Source organism: Apus apus, chromosome Z, assembly GCF_020740795.1.
Source record: "Apus apus isolate bApuApu2 chromosome Z, bApuApu2.pri.cur, whole genome shotgun sequence".
NCBI lineage: Eukaryota > Metazoa > Chordata > Aves > Apodiformes > Apodidae > Apus > Apus apus.
In genome coordinates this window covers 14087843-14106074 of record NC_067312.1, presented here as the reverse complement: position 1 = coordinate 14106074, position 18232 = coordinate 14087843, and the positions used below count along the sequence as shown (strand labels likewise).

At 40.6% G+C, this 18232-nt stretch overlaps 1 protein-coding gene across 8 annotated transcripts in view; it reads left to right on the top strand.

The window, feature by feature from the left end:
• Positions 1 to 18232, top strand: part of LIFR (LIF receptor subunit alpha) — a 57050-nt gene that overhangs the window by 11124 nt on the left and 27694 nt on the right. For all 8 annotated transcript variants that reach the window (XM_051642285.1, XM_051642287.1, XM_051642290.1 and 5 more), the window contains 5 exons: positions 10074 to 10225; positions 10924 to 11044; positions 13038 to 13189; positions 17035 to 17198; positions 17994 to 18168. In XM_051642285.1, the coding sequence (XP_051498245.1) occupies positions 10108 to 10225; positions 10924 to 11044; positions 13038 to 13189; positions 17035 to 17198; positions 17994 to 18168 (730 nt within the window). In that variant the 5' untranslated portion in view covers positions 10074 to 10107. The remainder of the gene's footprint in view (positions 1 to 10073; positions 10226 to 10923; positions 11045 to 13037; positions 13190 to 17034; positions 17199 to 17993; positions 18169 to 18232) is intronic.

Sequence of the window (18232 nt, the reverse complement as noted above, 5' to 3'; positions counted from 1 at the left end):
TTGCATATTATCTTAAAATGTTCAGCTCTTCTTGCCTATTTCTTTTGCTGAGATTTATTTTAATGGTGGAGAGCTTGCTGAAGTGTTTTTTCCCCCTGCACAGTAGTTTGTAACACCATTTTCCATTCTGAGACCCTCCGTGAGACAGCTCAAGAGCTGCTGGTTTGTTTATATCATGAAAAATAAAGAAACTTTCAAAGACAGACAAATCAACAGGCAAGAAGTAAACTCATTTAGAATCACAAAGTCATTCAGATTGGAAAAGAACTGTAAGATCATCCAGTCCAACCTTTAACATATCTCTAGTAACCTAGCACTACCAGCCCACTGCTAAACCATGTCCCTGAGCACCATATCTATACGATTTTTAAATACATTCAGGGATGGTGATTCAACCACTTCCCTGGCTGCCTATTCCAGTGCTTAATAACCCTTTCTTTAGGGAAGTTTTTCCTAACATCCAGCCTAAGCCTCCCCTGGCGCAACCTGAGGCCATTTCCTCTTATTATATTGCTTTTTACTTGGGAGAAGAGAACAGTGCCCACCTCACTAGAGCCTCCTTTCAGGCAGTTGTAGAGAGCGATAAGGTCTCCCTTCAGCCTCCCTTTCTCCAGACCAAGCAACCCTAGTTCTCTCAGCTGCTCCTCTTAAGACTTGTGCTCTAGACCCTTCACCACCTTTGTTGCCCTTCAATGAACTTGCTCCAATGTCCTCCTTGTAGTGAGGGGCCAAAAACTGAAGGCAGGATTCGAGGTGGGGCTTCACCAGTTCCGAGTACAGGGGGACAATCACTGTCCTAGTCCTGCTGGCCACACTATTGCTGTTAGAGGCTAGGATGCTGTTTGTCTTCTTGGCCACCTGGACACACGCTGGCTCATATTCAGCCACTGTCAACCAACATACCTAGGTCCTTTTCCTGTGGGCAGCTTTCCAGCCACTTTGCCGTGAGCCTGTAGCGTTGCCTGGGGTTGTTGTGACCCCAGTGCTGTACCCAACACTTGGCCTTGTTGAACCTCATACAGTTGGCCTTGGCCCATTGATCCAGCCTGTCCAGGTTCCTCTGTAGAGCCTTCCTTCCCTCAAACATACCAACACTCTCACCCAACTTGATGTCAGATTATTCTGAACAAATCTAGGAATTTTTTTGTATCTTTTTCACTATTTTATGTTTGATCCAAAATAATTTAGCAGAAACTGAAAACAAAATTTGATCTTTTTATTAAATCTTGTTTTAAAACAATGTCCTGCCTAAACTGAACAATCAGCCTAAATAATTAGAAACGGAAAGCCAGGTGTTAATTTAATTGTGAAACAACTAGATCTTGTGCCTTTGGCCACATGTTATGTAGAGCTGGGGATAACACAGGAGGATTACACTAAAACTAGGTGGTGAGGCTGTTTCTATTTAGCAAGTTTCAAAGTCCATTAGAGGCATAGAAAGGATAGCATGAATGAATCAGTTCATGTTGAGGCACTGGGTTCCAGCTGTGCTGCAATGACAACTGAGGCACAAGTGGAGTTTAAGTCCCTTGCAGAGATCTGGAGACTCAGGGGGTTTGGACTAGGTGATCTTCTGAGGTCCCTTCCAACCCCTAAGATTCTGTGATTTTGTGACCTTTGTGACAGGAGCAGAGTCGACAAAGGGCAATAGTATTAGCTTCAGGCGGCTGGATTAGATGTGCCTGCTTGGCTTTGGGGTCCACAGCTCCAATGAAGGCTGTGATCAGCAAGATCACAGAGTGCCAATACCATGAGCAGGTGTGTATAAAGTTAATTAGGAAAAACACCAGCTCTGATGCGTAACAACTGTAGAAGTCAATATTTGTGTTTCTGAGTACTTAAGATTAATTCATATGCTTTGCCATCTTAAAAGGAGGGTATGCATGTATATGCATAAATGAAAAGCTGGAAGGGAGTAAGGTACAACTAAAACAGTGGAAGAAATAAATGCCAAGTGCTAAGTAATTATGCATGAACAGACTTGTTCTGATAATGTCATATTATGTTGTAGACCTTCCTTCTCTGGAGACGTTAGAAGGGGAATGGCAGCACTTGAGGGTCAGCTTGGTGGGAGTACAGCAGAGAGGGAAGCATTTGCTCATCCCAGTGGAAGGGTAGCCTGCACATGAGATAACATGCTGCAGTATGTCTTCTTGTGACACATCTGCTATTTAATAAGAGTGAAAAAATAGCTCAGCACGAGAGCTTTTAAAGTCTCAAGAAAGATTAATACTATGGGAATTTATCAGAAAATATAGATCTGTAGTTTCAGGAATTGCCCATTCCCTCGATTACTAAAAAATCAATTTATTTCTCATAAGTGACTCTCATTCCTTACATTTACTCTAAAAGGATATTGCATAACTGTTGCTCTTATTCTTAAGATATTGTTTAATGTGAAAGCTGCATTTCAGCATTTGATCTATTTATATGCTGTTTGTACACACGAAGACAGACTTTCTTTGGACTTCCGTCATTGAGCCTTAAAAATAATTCGAATACCACAGGTTTCATTGTAAACAATGAAGAATTCCAACCCTCAGGTCATTGCCGGTTGTTTAAAAAAAACACACTTGGAATTGCTTCAGTAATTATCAGTGTTCTCTTATAAAACTAAATAGGCTTTTCCTCTGTTGGAAAGAAGATTAAAGGTCATATAGTTCAAAATAAGTTTTTGGACATTGCCAGATTAAGGAAAATAAATTCCTTCATTAATAAGGTCAACTTCTCTAATGTTTATTAGTTCATAAGGGCATACTAGCTGAAGGTGACAGAATTTTGTAGATTTTGTGACTCTTCTGAGGAACAGCAATTTCTTTTTGCAGCCCTCTTTATGCAATCTGAGTGACATGGTCCGGCCCTTGAACATCGAGTAAAGCACAAATGACTGGGGGTTGGAACTACATGATATTTGAGGTTGAGGTCCCTTCCAACCCAAACCATTCTGTGAGTCTGTGATTCAAATTCCATTTTCCTCTGAAGATAAGCTCTCTTGAGAACTACACAGAGACTCACAGTACTCAACAAAAATGAAATGTGCTTTGGAATATTTAGTTTGTGTTTTATTTCAGTTATGTAGCAGTATAATGCAGCAAGCACTGGAGAAGTGTGAAATCTTCTCTATATAATATAATTTTATTTTATTCCAGTTTCATGCAAAGCAAAAAGTGTGGGTATACGTGTTTCTATGCTTTTTGCATGTATTAAGTATTGAAAATGCATTGTGAATAGCCGTGCCATTCATAGTAAGAGCTGGTTTTTATATATGCAAAATAATCAGACTTGGGTGCTTGTCCCAAGCCTAGTTGTTCCATGAAGCATTGAAAAGCACAAGAATTCCAGGAAGTGTGTTGACCATGAGGTCACCAAATTCAAGCATATCAGGAAATGTGTGTAGCTGTATCAGATTTACGCAAATACATAAGTTAAGTCCTTCACTTTACTGCAGCGTTTATTTGCCAGTTGTATTAAGTATTAAGGAAATTTCTGAATGGGTTAAAACACTAGTGTGTAAATGAGTCCAAGCTGTTTCCTTCTCCTGCAGAGCACAATAGCCTAGAAGATCAAAATTTCTCTTTTTGCCAGTAGTGTCCCTAACCTTCACCCCATTGCTTTGTTATTTGTTCAGATGATTAGGTGTTTTCCATCTGCACCTCTAGGGGAGAAGAATCTGTGCTTGTTAATTTGTGCTGACTTCCTAAAGAAGTAAAGCTTATCTGATAATGCTTTGTCTGTCCTTTTACCCCTGCAATAACCTTTGAACACACTACCCAGGTTCAGTTCACTCAGAACAAGGAGGTGAGGTCTCAGCATACTATGTCCTTAAAAGCCTGATGAGGCTGCAGCTGGGTAGAGAGACCCCACTGAGGAAATAGCTGCAGAGTGAAGTCAACCTTTACTGAACTGCAATCCAGGCCTCTGTAGCGTGCCTTCTCTGATGTCTAATAAGGCTTAGGGGGCAATCTGTAATAACATTTGCCTAATATGTAACAACAGTAAATTAGTAACAGGCTTGCAGATATCTCAAAACATATTTAGGCTATTTTTGGTAGTATTAGGATTCACTGTGTTTCTCAGAAGAGTTTGTTTTCTATTGTTAGCATCTGGAGAGCAGTGCTGTATTCCTACTAGTGATGGATGTTCTTGTATTGAAGCACGTGCTTCAAAGCAAGGACTTACAAACTCGGGAGTTAGACACCCAATTTACTTTTGAAAGTGTCTGTGTTGTTCTGAAAATGTCACGCAGGGAACATCAAATGCAGCGGCTGGCTTGGGGACCACTCTTGCGTGGTGTACACTGGCTGGGCAGTGCACTGGCACGTTACTCCAGTAGGACTAACAGTTTCCAAATTAGCCTACAGATTAATTGAAGTCAGGCACAATTCAGTGAGATCAAAAGGCAGAGTGTGCAAAGTGTATATTTAGCTTGAAAAACCAAAAAAATGTAACCTATTAGGTTTTGGTTTTGCTGTGGTAAAACTAAGTAATTGATTCCTACAGTGTCTCTTTGCTTTGTTCTGCCCTTTCAATACACTGCTGTGCCTGACTGCGCTGCCTCTTTCATACTATGGTGCTGCTTTTTTCTTTCCAGCCCAGCTGGCCCAGCAGTGATACTCTTCCCAGTTCTGTCTGTAAGCTACCTGTTGTGGGTTTTTTCTTGCTTGGTGGGGTGTGGTTTTTTTGGTTTACATGAGTAACCTGAAGGAGTCTTCCATTTTACTTCCCAAATCCTTCTTAAGATTGTATCCATTGCTATGATTGAATTATTTGACAACTGCTTCTTCTGCATTCTTTCTTTTTGTTCTAAAGGTAAGCCCTAAGGGTCTTAGTTTCTCTGTGTTTTTTTTCTGTGTGTTATGCTGGTCAATGGTTACTAAATGCTTTCATAAAATCACCCTTGAATTGTGGTGCTTTTTCATGCATTTCTTAAGCTGATGACTTCATCCCTTTCTGATCCCTGTCTTGTATGTAGTCACAGAATCACAGGATCATTCTGGTCGGAAAAGACCTTGGAGATCATTGAGTCCAACCACAGCCTAACTCTACCAGCCATTAACATAACTCTACCAAGTCCAGTGTCCTCTACCATGTCCTTAAGCACCACATCTACAAGTCTTTTAAGTAACATCAGGGATGGTGATTTGACCACCTTCCTGGGCAGCGTGTTCCAGTTTAATTATCCTTTCAGTAGGAAGTTTCTTCTAATATCCAATCTAAACCTCCCCTTGTGCAACTTGAGGCCATTTCCTTTTGTCCTATCACTTTTCATTAGGGAGAAGAGACCAACCTCTACCTGGCTGCAACGTCCTTTCAGGTGGTTGTAGAGAGCAATAAGGTCCCCCTGCAGCTTCTTTTCTCCAGGCTGAACAACCCCAGTCCTGTCAGCTGTTCCTCATAGGACTTGTGCTCCAGACCCTTCACCAACTCTTGTTAGTCTTCATACATCACCCTCCTGAAGTCAGCAAATCCCTTGCAAAGAGTCTTCAGTTGTCTTCTTGCCAGGTGACAGTGCTTCTCAAGCTAATTGCTACTTAGAAGTACCCACCAGCTGCACCTGCTTTCCAGTATTTCCAGTTCTTCCTTTCTTCTGATCCCAGGATCTGTCTGCAGCTTGCTTATAGGATTTACTCCAGCTGGGGTGTACCTCTACTCTTGTTGGTATAATTTCTTGCCTTTGTAGATTGTAGTTGTGACCAGGAGGTTTAAAAATGAATAGTTGAAATGGTCCTTGTGTTGAGCTTCTTTGTTGCATTCTGACATCTCACTTCAACTTGCAGAGCTAAAGCAAGATGAGGTGGCTGGCAAGGTAACTGGGGGGGCTTTCCAGCATCTCAGAGAGGATGCTGCTGTTTAGCAGCTAGAGGAAGCAGTGAGGAGGGAATTTTTCTTCTCATGCTTGGCAGCAAAAAAACCCCACTAACTTCAACAAAGCAGAGTTTGTCTCAAAGGACTGAAAATGTGACCTTGTGCACTCCTGCACATTTACTGTATATTATCTTGACACCCTGTCTTTATTTCCTTTTCCTCCACTGCAGATGAGAAGAGTGCATTTGGTGCATATAGACAACTTGAATTGTTTTATCAGCTTTCAAAAAGAGAAATAACAGATTCTTAAATTAATTCCTCAGAACTGGGGAAAGCCAGCTTCCCAAATGGGACTCAGCCTTCAATTATAAACGAGTTTTAGTGATTCATGTCCTGCGAATCTTTTATAACGTGGAATGCTGCCATGTTATAAAACAGAGAGGGGAAAGCCTGCATTTGGATTACTAAAGAGAGATTTTTGTCTCAACTTTGGGAATTTTTTTAAGGAGGTGGAAGAATGTAGTCTATTGAAAAACAGCCAAATCCTCTCAAATAAATCTTATTAATTCTCCTTCCTTTTTTTTTTATTACTCAGCTAGCTTTTAAGTCAAAGACTGAAGGCTGAGGCATCAGCAAAGCTGTTCTAAAGCAAGCCTAGTTCATCTTACATTTCTGTGTTCGTTGTCTTTACTGTCAGCTGTATTGGCAGTTTTCTTAGTTTCCCAGAAATGTGTTCTTCTGGCATGGTCTTTCAGATAGGGGATTTTTTTTTTTTAATTTTTCTATTGGTAACAGTAAGATGTGTAATTTGATACATGCATTTTTATCTGGCTATAGGCGTGATTTCTTTCATTTTGAAGGTTAAATTAGTATCTGGGCAGAGACAAGTAACATGAGTGTTCTCCACCTGCTAAGCAGAATCATTTTGCTTCTAGTTCTAGGCACATACTTACAACCTGTATTACTGCCTGATTTTATCTGGGATGATGGCTGTTCAGTATTGCCAAAAATGCAGCATGCCATCAGTCCCTACAATTTTTTGGTGGTGTGCTATGTAATTATTTTCCTTGAGAGCTTCTAGTGTTACATTTAGTGGTAAATTATTAGGATGATACATTTAACTGTAGAGAAAAAACAAATAAATTGTTACTTGAGAAAATGTACTGACAAACAGATTTCTTCTATTATGTTTAATGTGTATGTTTTTACTGGTTTTGTGGTTTCATCTAGTATTCTCCATTTACAGTTTCCATAAACCTTTCATATAAGATGAGTTTTTAACCATTTCTTTTTAGGTATCTGCTGGTGGAGCACAAAAATAGCCATAAAAAGTGTGGCCAGGCATCCTCAATTTGCAGATTTAAAAAAACAACAGATCTGGACTGTTATGACTGGCAGATCAGAATGCAGGCAGAAAGCAGGCCAGAAAGATTTTTTTTAATTTTTTTTATTATTTTTTTTTAATCCATTTTGTTTGTTTGTTTTCAAAGCGGTTTCCAAGCACTTGACAATGAAATACATTTGGAGACAAGAAAACTCAAAAGTAGTCAGAGCTTTGGAAAACTTCCATGCTTAGAGAACTGATCTGTTAAAATTGACTAAGAAAACTTTTTTTTTTTTTTCCCCTTTAAAGTGAATCTAGCATTTGGTCAGCTATGCTTTAATAAAAGGATACACAGAACCTATTAAGCCAAGAAACACATAATAAGAAACACAGTCAGTAGGAGAGAGACTTGCTATCTTCTGTTTTTCCCTTTGAGAGGTTAAGTTTAAAGAGTCTGGTAATGTCTTAGTGTGTCACTTTCAGACAGCTGGTGCTGCCCTAGTTTTCTCAGCTTGTCTCAGAATCTTTTAACAGTCTTTATAGCTGACAAGGTTTTGAAGAAAAGCTGTCCAGAGATGCTTTCCCAGGTACACAGTATTGACTTGGGATATGTTCCATCTCCTATCGATCTGATCACCAGTGAGTGCATTTTAAGCATCAAAACATCTTTAAAAATATTTTGGAAGTCCATAGTTGGTGTTGAGCTGTTTTAAATATGGACCTCCATCCATTGGCTTCAGTGATGAAGAATCAGAATCTTATTGTTTCTTTGTTAGCTTATCTGCGTAAAAAGCCATTTAAAGTTGCTTCTTTCTGATGACAGTCACAAGAGTAGTTCCTCTGCACAACATAAAGCTCTGGACAGAAGGCCATGTGTTGTAGCTTCCAACAGTTATTGTGGAATCCTGCTATTAGTAGCTACTCTAATATGGGGAGTTAAATAATGAAGCTTGTCATGCCTTTGCTGTTAGTATGGCATGAATTTGCATGTTAATACTTCTTGGATACACACACACATTGTTTTCGTTAGAATAAATTTATGGAAGGCTTTTTCCTTCCTTTAAAATTTCAAATGTGAGAGACCTTTTCAGGCAAGGCCTTTAAGATTAATTTGCTGTGCAAATATACTCAGACTAAGTCAGGAGATTTGCAGTCCATTTGAGGATGAGATTGGAGTTTGAAGTACTAGATAAACAGCTACGTGGCAGCTTTATACAGTAGTATCCAGGGCTGCATCACATGCTGAAATTGAGTCAACAGGGTCTGAATGTTGAGAGAAAAGCAAATAATGGCATGGGCTGTGTAAACATGTGCTGTGCATAGGTTTGCCTTAGAAAAGTTCCTTCATTGTGCTTGATAATGCTCAGGCCTCAAGGGGCAGAAATATTTCAAAGCTGAGGATACAGCAGATTTGATCCACAGAGAAATATTTGTTCCAGGAATTATCAGAAATCTAGAAACTGAGACTGGGAAATAGTGAAAAAATTTGAGTTTTAAAGGGAGGAGCAAGTAGAGACCTGGTATCAATCATCTTCTGTGTAAGAAGTTGCCACGAGGTAGAGGATAAACTGTTCTTTGTCTGCTAGAGATAGGTCAAAGTAATTTGCTTAAAATGGAGCAAGAATTAGTTGTGTAGCATATTTGGAGCACTAATGATAGTGCCAGTGAAGTGACATGAATAGGTTGCCCAAGGATATGAGATGGTTGTGGGATGTGTGGTTGCTGATTTTTTTTTTTTTTTTTATATGGACATCTGTTAAAAGTGCTTTAGTTGCAGTTGTTCTTTCTATTGGAGAGAATTCACTGACCCTCTTAATACATTTATTTATTTATTTATTTATTTATTTATTTATTTATTTATTTATTTTGATAAAGACTTAAAAAATAGAGACATTTAAACTTAGTAGCAACTGGTCCTGTTGCATTTTAGCCAGCCCTGGGCAAAGTTTTGCCTTCATTTGACAATGCTGAGCTCTCTTGCCCTAAATAATTGTTTCTGACACTTGTATTGTCCTGTCCATCCTAAGAGTACATCTTCCTGGAGGATAACACGCTTTTCATATCTCTCCAGGGTAGGGAAAAACATCCATGCCTTGTTTGAATTAATCTTGAACCAACGGAAGGCAGCTTTCATCCAAAGAAAGTGAACTTCTTATTTTTTAATTACTTCAATTATTTTGTAACTTTATAATTAAAACAAGCCTATAAATGGAGATCTTTTCTCATGACTAATGGCATTTAATTATGTGACATGAGGCTTCAGATTGCCAGCTTTTCAGCAAGCCATAAAATGTGTACAAGAAGTCAAGAGTCACGGAGTCTATGCTTCTTAGAAAAGACTGTCGTTTATATAACATTCATCCTACTCTGCATGAAAGTACATAGGTTCTTTTCAGTGCCAGACTCTGAAACAGAAATTAAAACTGCTTGAGCTAGGAGAGTTTCGTATGACTCAAATTTCTTGTAATTCGCTGCTGTGATGTTACTGATAAAACTTCTGCAGTAGGAGCACTACTCAGTAAACTATGTATTAAGAGTGTGTGTAGAAAATAAAAATATTTTCTTGAACCACACAGATGTGTAGTTGCTGAATCTGCCTCGTAAACCTGGAATGACCAAACAGGTTTTGCACAATCCTGTAGAGAGAATGTGTTTAGAAAATTTGGGATTTTAGTGACTTCACAAAGCAATTTTCTCTCCTTCAAGTGGCACTGGTGCTTTCTCTTTGACTATTTCTTTGGCTTCTGCTAGCTGATAGGGCACTGCCAACTGATTTTGATATAAAACCTGAAATTTTGGTTTGGGGCTTTTTTGAAAATCGTGAATAGCCTTTGAAGACATACCTGAAATACTCAGAAACTAACAGAAAGGTAGCTGGAACTAAAAGTGGCATTGTGGATTACCCGCTGTGGAATCTGAAGGTTGTTTTTGTTTTTGATTTTAGAACTGACCATCTTGCTGGAAGATGACTTTTATTCATGCTTGAGGTTGCTGTTCTGAAAACAAGCAGAAGAATGTGGAAGAATTCAAGCCTTCACTGCCTTGTAGCACTAGTTCTTTTATGTTTGAGAAGCTTAATATATAGCCAAGAGATAGGTAAGTTTGTTGTAATGTAATTCACTAATTACTTTGTAGATTCTGTACTTACACCATTTAATTAGGTTACTTTCCTACTACATGTATGTTCAAAAAACACCAGTTCTGTGGTCTCACACCACCATAAGACTGGAGGTGCTACCAGGCTGGGTCTCTGCTTTCCAGCAACTAGTGGCATCTTGTAAACCAGTGCAAAATTGGGTGTTAAAATCCCCATGATGCAACTGTGATAATCTGCATATGCAGTTGGTGTAAACATCTGCACAGAGACCTTCTTGCAGATATGTCTGTCTGCAACAATTTCACACATTATCATTAATTGCCCTTCTGTCATTAATTGCCCTCCATGTGCATCAACAGAGGAGAGCAAAAAACTCTTTATCATCAAAGGTTGTGGTTTTGACATTGGCCCAAAGCCTGCCTATTAGGCTAGGCTATGAATGGGTATTAAGGAAAGAAACAGCTGCCTGTGTCATTGCACGCCAGTATAAACCCAGATTTTAGGTACTTCTAGAAATCTGGCAGTTAGTGACTGTCTGTAATCAGGCACACAAATCATTCAACTGTTTTAAAATACTGTCCAGACATGCGCAATAAAAATGTAAAAAGAAAGGCTAGAGATGTGAACAATAGCAGTAATTTTATAGTTTGTAATTTTTGACCTGCAGGTTGTGACTTTATTTCTCATATGATTTCAGGTTCTCTGGGACACCCCCAGAATCTGAAATGTGTAACACACAATTTACGTAAGATGATCTGTGCTTGGGATGTCTCTTCTAAAGGAAGACATGGACAAACCTACTTTTGCTACACTGCAAAGTAAGCCCGCTGTATACCTGGTTGAAAATGACCAAATGGTGATGAAAATATTCCTCAGTTGCTGCCCATGGAATTTTGTGATGCTGTTGTTTCCCATCATCTCCCCATCAGTTTTCTTTGGGTGGTGCTCCCTCCAGGCACTGTTAACTCAGGCACTGGCAGGCTTTCTGGCAAAGTCTTCTTTCATTCTAACAATTCTCCTGCCAAAATCTCCTGCATGCTATCTTCAAAGGACTGGAAGACACTCTCATTTACTCAGACTGCTCTGTGTGTTGCCTAGCCCTTGTTCAGAGTTTTCATGAGGGACATCTTCATACCAGGTTCAGTCCAAAAGGAAATGATAGTTGGACAAAGCAAATCCTTATGTTATGGGCCAAAGCAGTAGAATATATGACATAAGTGTTGAGATTCACATGTCGAAAAACGTTAAAAATCTCTTGATGGCTGTCTTATAACCTTTATGCATTTTAAACTGTCTTAGAGGAAATGTGAAAATTATTCTACAATTACAATAGCTTTTCCAAAGTGAATGGAAGTTGAAAATTTTGAGAAATGTTAAAAAGCTTGAATCTTCAGTGTGTTTTTCACTGATGAGAACTACATGTGCAATTCCCCATGCTGTGGGTCTGCCAAATACTTATGTGCTAAGGATGAGTTCAAATCCTTTTTGCATCTTGATCCTGCCCCCAGTCCAGCTATTTGTACTGTCTCTTTTTTCCTGTAAATTCAGCAGGCAGCCCAGACTTGTCCTTGGGGTCCCAGGGCTTGGCTGCACTTCTTCCACCTACATGTTTGATTTTATGTGTCTAGTTATTCCTCCTGCATTGCCAGCTATCATTTCTGTACAAAACAATATATATGTGCATTGCAGCCAGAGTTCAGGAGTGCAGAGTTCAGGAGGTACTGCTCTCTAAACAAGAACAGCCATGTAGCTGCTGCGTTTCTCCATAGCAAAGCAGAACAGCATTGAGTCCTGAAGCAGAGAGGCTGAGGGCTGAGCCTAGTTCAGACTTTCCTGAGGCACTGGGATTGTGTTTTTCAGTTGCCCAAACATCCTCTAGTAATATCTCAATACAGAAAGGGAATAGCCTTTCTGAAGACTCTAGTCTCAGCTGGCCTTCACTAGCCCAGAGTCTTGCATGAATCTTAAAAGTTCAACCCAAGCTCTTGACTCCAGTTGATCAGAGTTCCAGGGTCCTGTTCTAGTTAATAAGTGAGTAACAGTCCCTCAGCAGGAAGTCTGGCATTGTTCTCCTTGCTTTCCTTCCTCCCATCATTGCCCCAAGGGAAAGGTCTGGATTTTTCCAAACTTTTTGCCTTTCTTGTTGCCTATCAGTGATAATGAGCAAAGAGAGTTGACCCATCCATTATTGTTTCCTGTATGTATCTGTGACCTCCAGACAAAGGCCAGATCACATTGTGCTGAGCACTGCACAAAGATTGTGTGCAAGCTGTATTTCCATCTGGGATCTTAGCACTTCTCTCCCCTGCCCTCTACTCATTCCCTATGAACTGAGCAGCAGAATGGATCTAAGTGTTTTTTTCTGTGATGGGGACACAGATGGGTGAACCTGCTCTGTGCACCCACATGTCATCACTTGGAGAAGAAATGGAGGGTGACAGAGCCAGGTGATATAAAGGGAGGGGGGAGAAACTGTTGTGTTTTGGGTAATTTTATTTTGCTTATTTTGAAATATTGATTCATGGTGACCGTAGGCTTTGGAAATGTATGGTTTGGTTAAAACATCAGTTTTTTCACTTTGAAATGCTCTCTTAATGGTGAGATAGCTGCCTTATATAACTAGTGCATAGGGAATTCCTCTTCATCTGATACTAACCAAGCCCATGCAAATCTTACTCCTTCACAGACTTGATATGGAGCTCTCTTCTATAGTGCAGAGAATTTGTGTTTAATTAGTGCCCTAGGAATAGGATTTAACTTGTCTTAGCTTCCTATCAGCTGAAATACCTGCCTAATCCTCTGTCTTTTCAGTGACTTCTCCACTCCAGAATGTTTTAAAACCAAGGAGAAAAGGGTCGAGATTCCAGTCCCAGAGAGCTCCACCAAAATTACAATAACCATAAACGGCATTTCTGAAACTGCTGTTGCTACTGGAGAGTTTGAAATTCACAAAAAAGACATCTGTAAGTATCAGGTTCTGTGTGAGTACATAAGGCAACTTTATACTGTGTTCAACAATGCTTCAGAAGTATATACTTGCCTTTTTCTTTGGAAGTGTTGTATGTAAAATGATGATGTGGTGAGTCCCTATGAATCTACCATACATAATAGGTTGTTTTCTCTCTTCCTTCTGGGGAAAGAAAAATCCTCTTATCCATAGATCTTAATAGAAAAATCAAGGGCAGAATGTGAGGAGGAAAACAAAGTACCACACTATTACATCCCTCTAATCACTGTTTGCCTTTTTTTTCCCCCTACTTGCAAATTAGGAAGGATTTGTAAACAACTTCCTTATCTATATACTGAAGTACCTGCACAGGGCATAAAGTACATTTGCTCAGTCTTGACTTGGGAAACAGAGAATTCATTACTAGTGTCTGTTCTCCCTTTTTAAATGCTGAACCACTACAGAATTTAAGTAGTTTACTATGGCAATTCCACAACATTTTGAGGGCAGTTGTATCATTTGTCACTCCTGACAGTATCATATTTTCTTAGTACATGCACAACTTAAAAATGCTGCTCAAATGTATATGAAACTGAGCAAGTGCATTTATGCTTTGGAGGTAGGCTGCCTCATATTGGAGTCATAGATAAATCAAACTTTCTCTCACTTGAGGAAGTTGTAAGCTGAAGATGGCATTGACACCATCTGCCACACTTGCTTATAATTTAGTCTTTGTTTTATCTTTGTATGGTTATTCCTTTAGTGCAGTCAAAATCTAAAGTTGGTAGTACTTCTTATTCATGGCTCAGTTTTCAGCTGAGAGCATCTCAAGAGCTTTAACAAAAGAGAACTCAAAGATGTGGGTGACACACTGAATTCTCCAACATCTTGCTGACTGCAGGCATGATAGGTCTCTCAGGTTCATCACAGGTTATCCCTGGTAGCCTGGTGACTGTGCTGAACACTTTGCAGGCTCTCGGAGCCTTGGCCAGGGCTGAAATTGGATAAACCACACACTTTAAAAACAGGATTTATCCTGCACCAGACTCAATGAACTGCCATAATTCTTCAACTGCCATAGTCCTTCCTGCTTCTCAGTCTCTTGCTTCATCACCACCCATTCATAGAACAAATGTTTCTTTTTAATCTCCTGGTTCTGTCCCCATCATCATGTCATTCCTTTAACATTTTTTGTAGCTTAAACTTAAATTCCCCACAATCCTACTCAGAGCCTTATGTGAGTTTCTTCCACCCTGTGCTTCTGCTCTCCTTCCTCCCTGCTTTAGATTTTGTTGCAAATCCTCTCTTTCTTGCTGGTCTCCAAAGCTACTTCTGTCTTTAAGGGATTTTCCATCATCCTCCCTAGATGTCTTCCCATCTACACTTCAGAGACTGTTGCCATATTTCCTTTATCTCTGCAGCATTGAATGAAGATTGAGAAAGGTATGATGTCTTCCTTAGTATGCATTATGAAGAGTCACATTATCATAGAATCACAGGATGGGTTTGGTTGGAAGGGACCTTAAAGATCATCTAATTCCAACCCACCTAGCAGGGACACCTCCTGCTAGACCAGGTTGCTCCAAGCCCCATCCAACCTGGCCTTGAACACTTCCAGGGATGGGGCATCCACAACTTCTCTGGGAAAACTGTGCCGATGTCTCACCACCCTCCTAGTGAAGAATTTCTTCCTAATGTCTCACCTAAATCTCCCCTCTTCCAGTTTAAAGTCATTGCCCCTTGTCCTAACCTAACACGCCCTTATAAAAAGCTCCTCCCCAGCTTTCCTGTAGCTCCTTCAGACACTGGAAGGCCGCTATAAGGTTGCACTGGAGTCTTCTCCAGGTTGAACAACCCCAGCTCTCTCAGCCTGTCTTCACAGCATAGGTGCTCCAGTCCTCTGATAATTTCCTTCATGACTCTCCTCTGGACTCCCTCCAGTAGCTACTTGTCCTTCTTGTGTTGGGAGCCACAGAACTGGACACAGTACTCCAGGTGGGGTCTGATGAGAGCAGAGTAGAGGGGGAGAATCACCTTCCTTGACCTGCTTGCCACACTTCCTTTGATGCAGCCCAGGACACAGCGGCTTCCTGGACTGCAGGCGCACATTGCCAGCTCATGTTGAGCTTCTCATCAACCAACATGACCAAGCCCTTTTCCTCAGGGCTTATTTTCCTTGGGTTCCTTAACCCAACCTGTATTTGTACTTGGGTTTGCCCTGACCCAAACACAGGACCTTGGACTTGGTCTTGTTGTACTTAATGAGGTTGGCATTGGCCCACCTCTCCAGCCTGTCAAGGTGTCCCTGTGGTTGGCCTCCTTTCCCTTCAGTGTGCCAACCACACCACACAGCTTGGTGTCATCAGCAGACTTGCTGAGGGTGTGCTCAATCCCACTGTCCATGTCACCAACAAAGATGTTAAACGTCATTGGTCCCAGTACTGACCCCTGAAGAACACCACTTGTCACTGATCTCCATGTGGACATCAAGCTGTTGCCTGCAACTTTTTTTGAGTGCAACCATCCAGCCAATTCCCTATCCACCAAGTGGTCTGATCATCAAGTCCACGTCTTTTCAATTTAGATGCAAAGATATCCTGCGGGGTAGTGTCAAATGCTTTGCACAAGTACAGGTAGATGAGGTCAATTGCTTTTCCATTATCCAGCAGCACTGTAACCCTGTCATAGAAGGTCATTACATTTGTCAGGCAGGATTTACCCTTACTGAAGCAGTGTTGGCTGTCACCAGTCACCTCCTTATTTTGCATGTGACTTAGCATAGTTCCCAGGAGGATCTGCTCCGTGATCTTTCCAGGCACAGCAGTGAGACTGACATGCCTGTAGTTCCCTGGGTCTTAATTTTTCCCTTTTTGAAAATGAGGGTTGTTTCCCTTTTCCAGTCAGTGGCAACTTCACCACACTGCCATGATTTCTCAAATATGATGGATAGTGGCTTTGTAGCTTTTTCTGCCAGTCTCCTCAGGACCCACTGATGCATCTTATCAGGTCCCCTGGACTTGTGTACCTTCAGGTTTCCTTAGATGGTCTTGATCCTGATCTGCCCCTACCATGGGTGGCTCTTCATTCTCCAAGTTCCTGCCTTTGCTTTCTGTGACTTGGGTGATGTGGCTTGAGCTCTTGATGGGGAAGACTGAGGCACAAAAGTCACTGAGTACCTCAGCCTTCTCCCTATCCCAGATAACCAGGTCTCCTGTTTCCTTGTGGAGAAGGTCCACGTTTTCCCTAGTTTTCCTTTCAGCAGCAGCATACTTAGCTTTTCTTGTTGCCCTTGACTTTCCACCCTCTGTAGGCTTCCTTTTTGTTTGAGTGTGTCCAGGAATTCCTTGTTCCCGGTCTCCTGGCATTTTTGCCACTCCGTCTTTGTTGGGCTGCTCCTGGGCTTGGAGGAGGTGAACCCTGAATGCTGACCAGCTTCCTTGGACCGCTCTTGCCTCCAGGATTTTATCCCATCATACTCTACCAGTCAGGTCTCTGAAGAGGTCAAACTCCACTCTCCATTAAGTCCAGGGTAGTATGCTTGTTCCTCACTGCCCTAACATATTGAACTCCAGCATTTCATGGTCATTGCTTATTCATTATCAGTTACTCACACATATGCATGTTGAGATGTTAGAAGAAAATGCTACCTGGTGACTCATCAGCACGTGTGCTTTCCTAGGAACTTTCATGCTCAAGTAATGACAGAGCCCATCTTATTCTAATAACAGAGGCTGAGGTACATGTTTGTATGGCTATTAGCCAGTTGAGAGCAGAATGATGTGGCTGTTAAACACCTGTAGGGCTGGTGTTGCTGACTAATTACTTGAATATGGCTTTTTTTTCCCCTTTCTCTTTTTCAAGCATTTGTTCCTCTCACTCCACGTATTCTTAGTTTAACACCTGACTTTTCAACTTCCACTTTAAATCTGAAGTGGAGTGATAATGGATCAGCCTTCCCATATGGACTGGATGCCTTTTGGCAGATTCAGATACTTCGTAAAGAAGCAATGGAAAAAGTCACACAAGTAAGTCCTTTACTTCCTTTATATATAAAAAAAATACAATTTTTGCCCTTAGTAATGTTCTGGGAGGTCATTTGAAGAAAGCTGACAATAATGAATGTTGTAGAGCTTTGCAGAACCTTAGTGTAGACAACTTTCTGGTAGATAACTTCTTGTTAAGTTTCAGGCTTATGAGGACACTGACTACTGGACTGTCAGTACATGTTCACAGCTATTTCTTTTTTTTTTTAACCTAGTACAGTTTTTTGTTTTGTTTTTATTTGTTTTTATTTTTTTCTTTTAACTTGCTTTCAAATTTGGCAGATATTTTACACTCAAGTCTTGGTGGTCTTGCAACGTTAAATTTTCTCTTAATTTTGCAGCTGCAATTACTCTAAGGCAATTTATAGCTCTTTAATTCTTAGGAATGGAGAGAAGATAAAATATGCAGCCTGGGACTAATATTAGAAGAGTTTCATTTTGGAGAAGCTGGAACATTTCCTTCCTGGGAGAGTCCCAGGATACAGCGATGCATCTTACGAAGTGCTTGGCTAGCTTCCTGCTCTCCTTCAAATGTCTGCCCTCTGGTATTTCTGAGTGGCAGTCTCCCTGGCTGGTGGGCTGTTTAGTATCTTAGGCTTTTGTCCACAAGTAAATTCACAACACAACTGAAAGGTGGGACACTCCAACTGTGTATCAGGATTTTGTGGTTTACTTCACTTAATCTACAATTCTGTTGACACTTGGGAAATTGTACTTCATTGCTAATAGGTTTTCAAAACTTTCTCTTGGCTGTTTTTTTGGGGGAAAACTTTGTAGGTAAATTACTATTCAAAACTGACTCATGAAGACATCATCCTTTCATGGAACTGGACATCAGATATGCCTTTGGAGTGTACATCACATTACGCGAAGATTCGCTCTTATGTTAATGTGACACAGTTTGTTGGCCCCACGAGTTGGAGTGACTGGAGCCCGGTAGAAGAGGTCCCTGGTATGTTTGCTCCACTTGGATTTTGATTGCTTTATGAAACGTAAGCCAATAGCAGAAGAAAAGC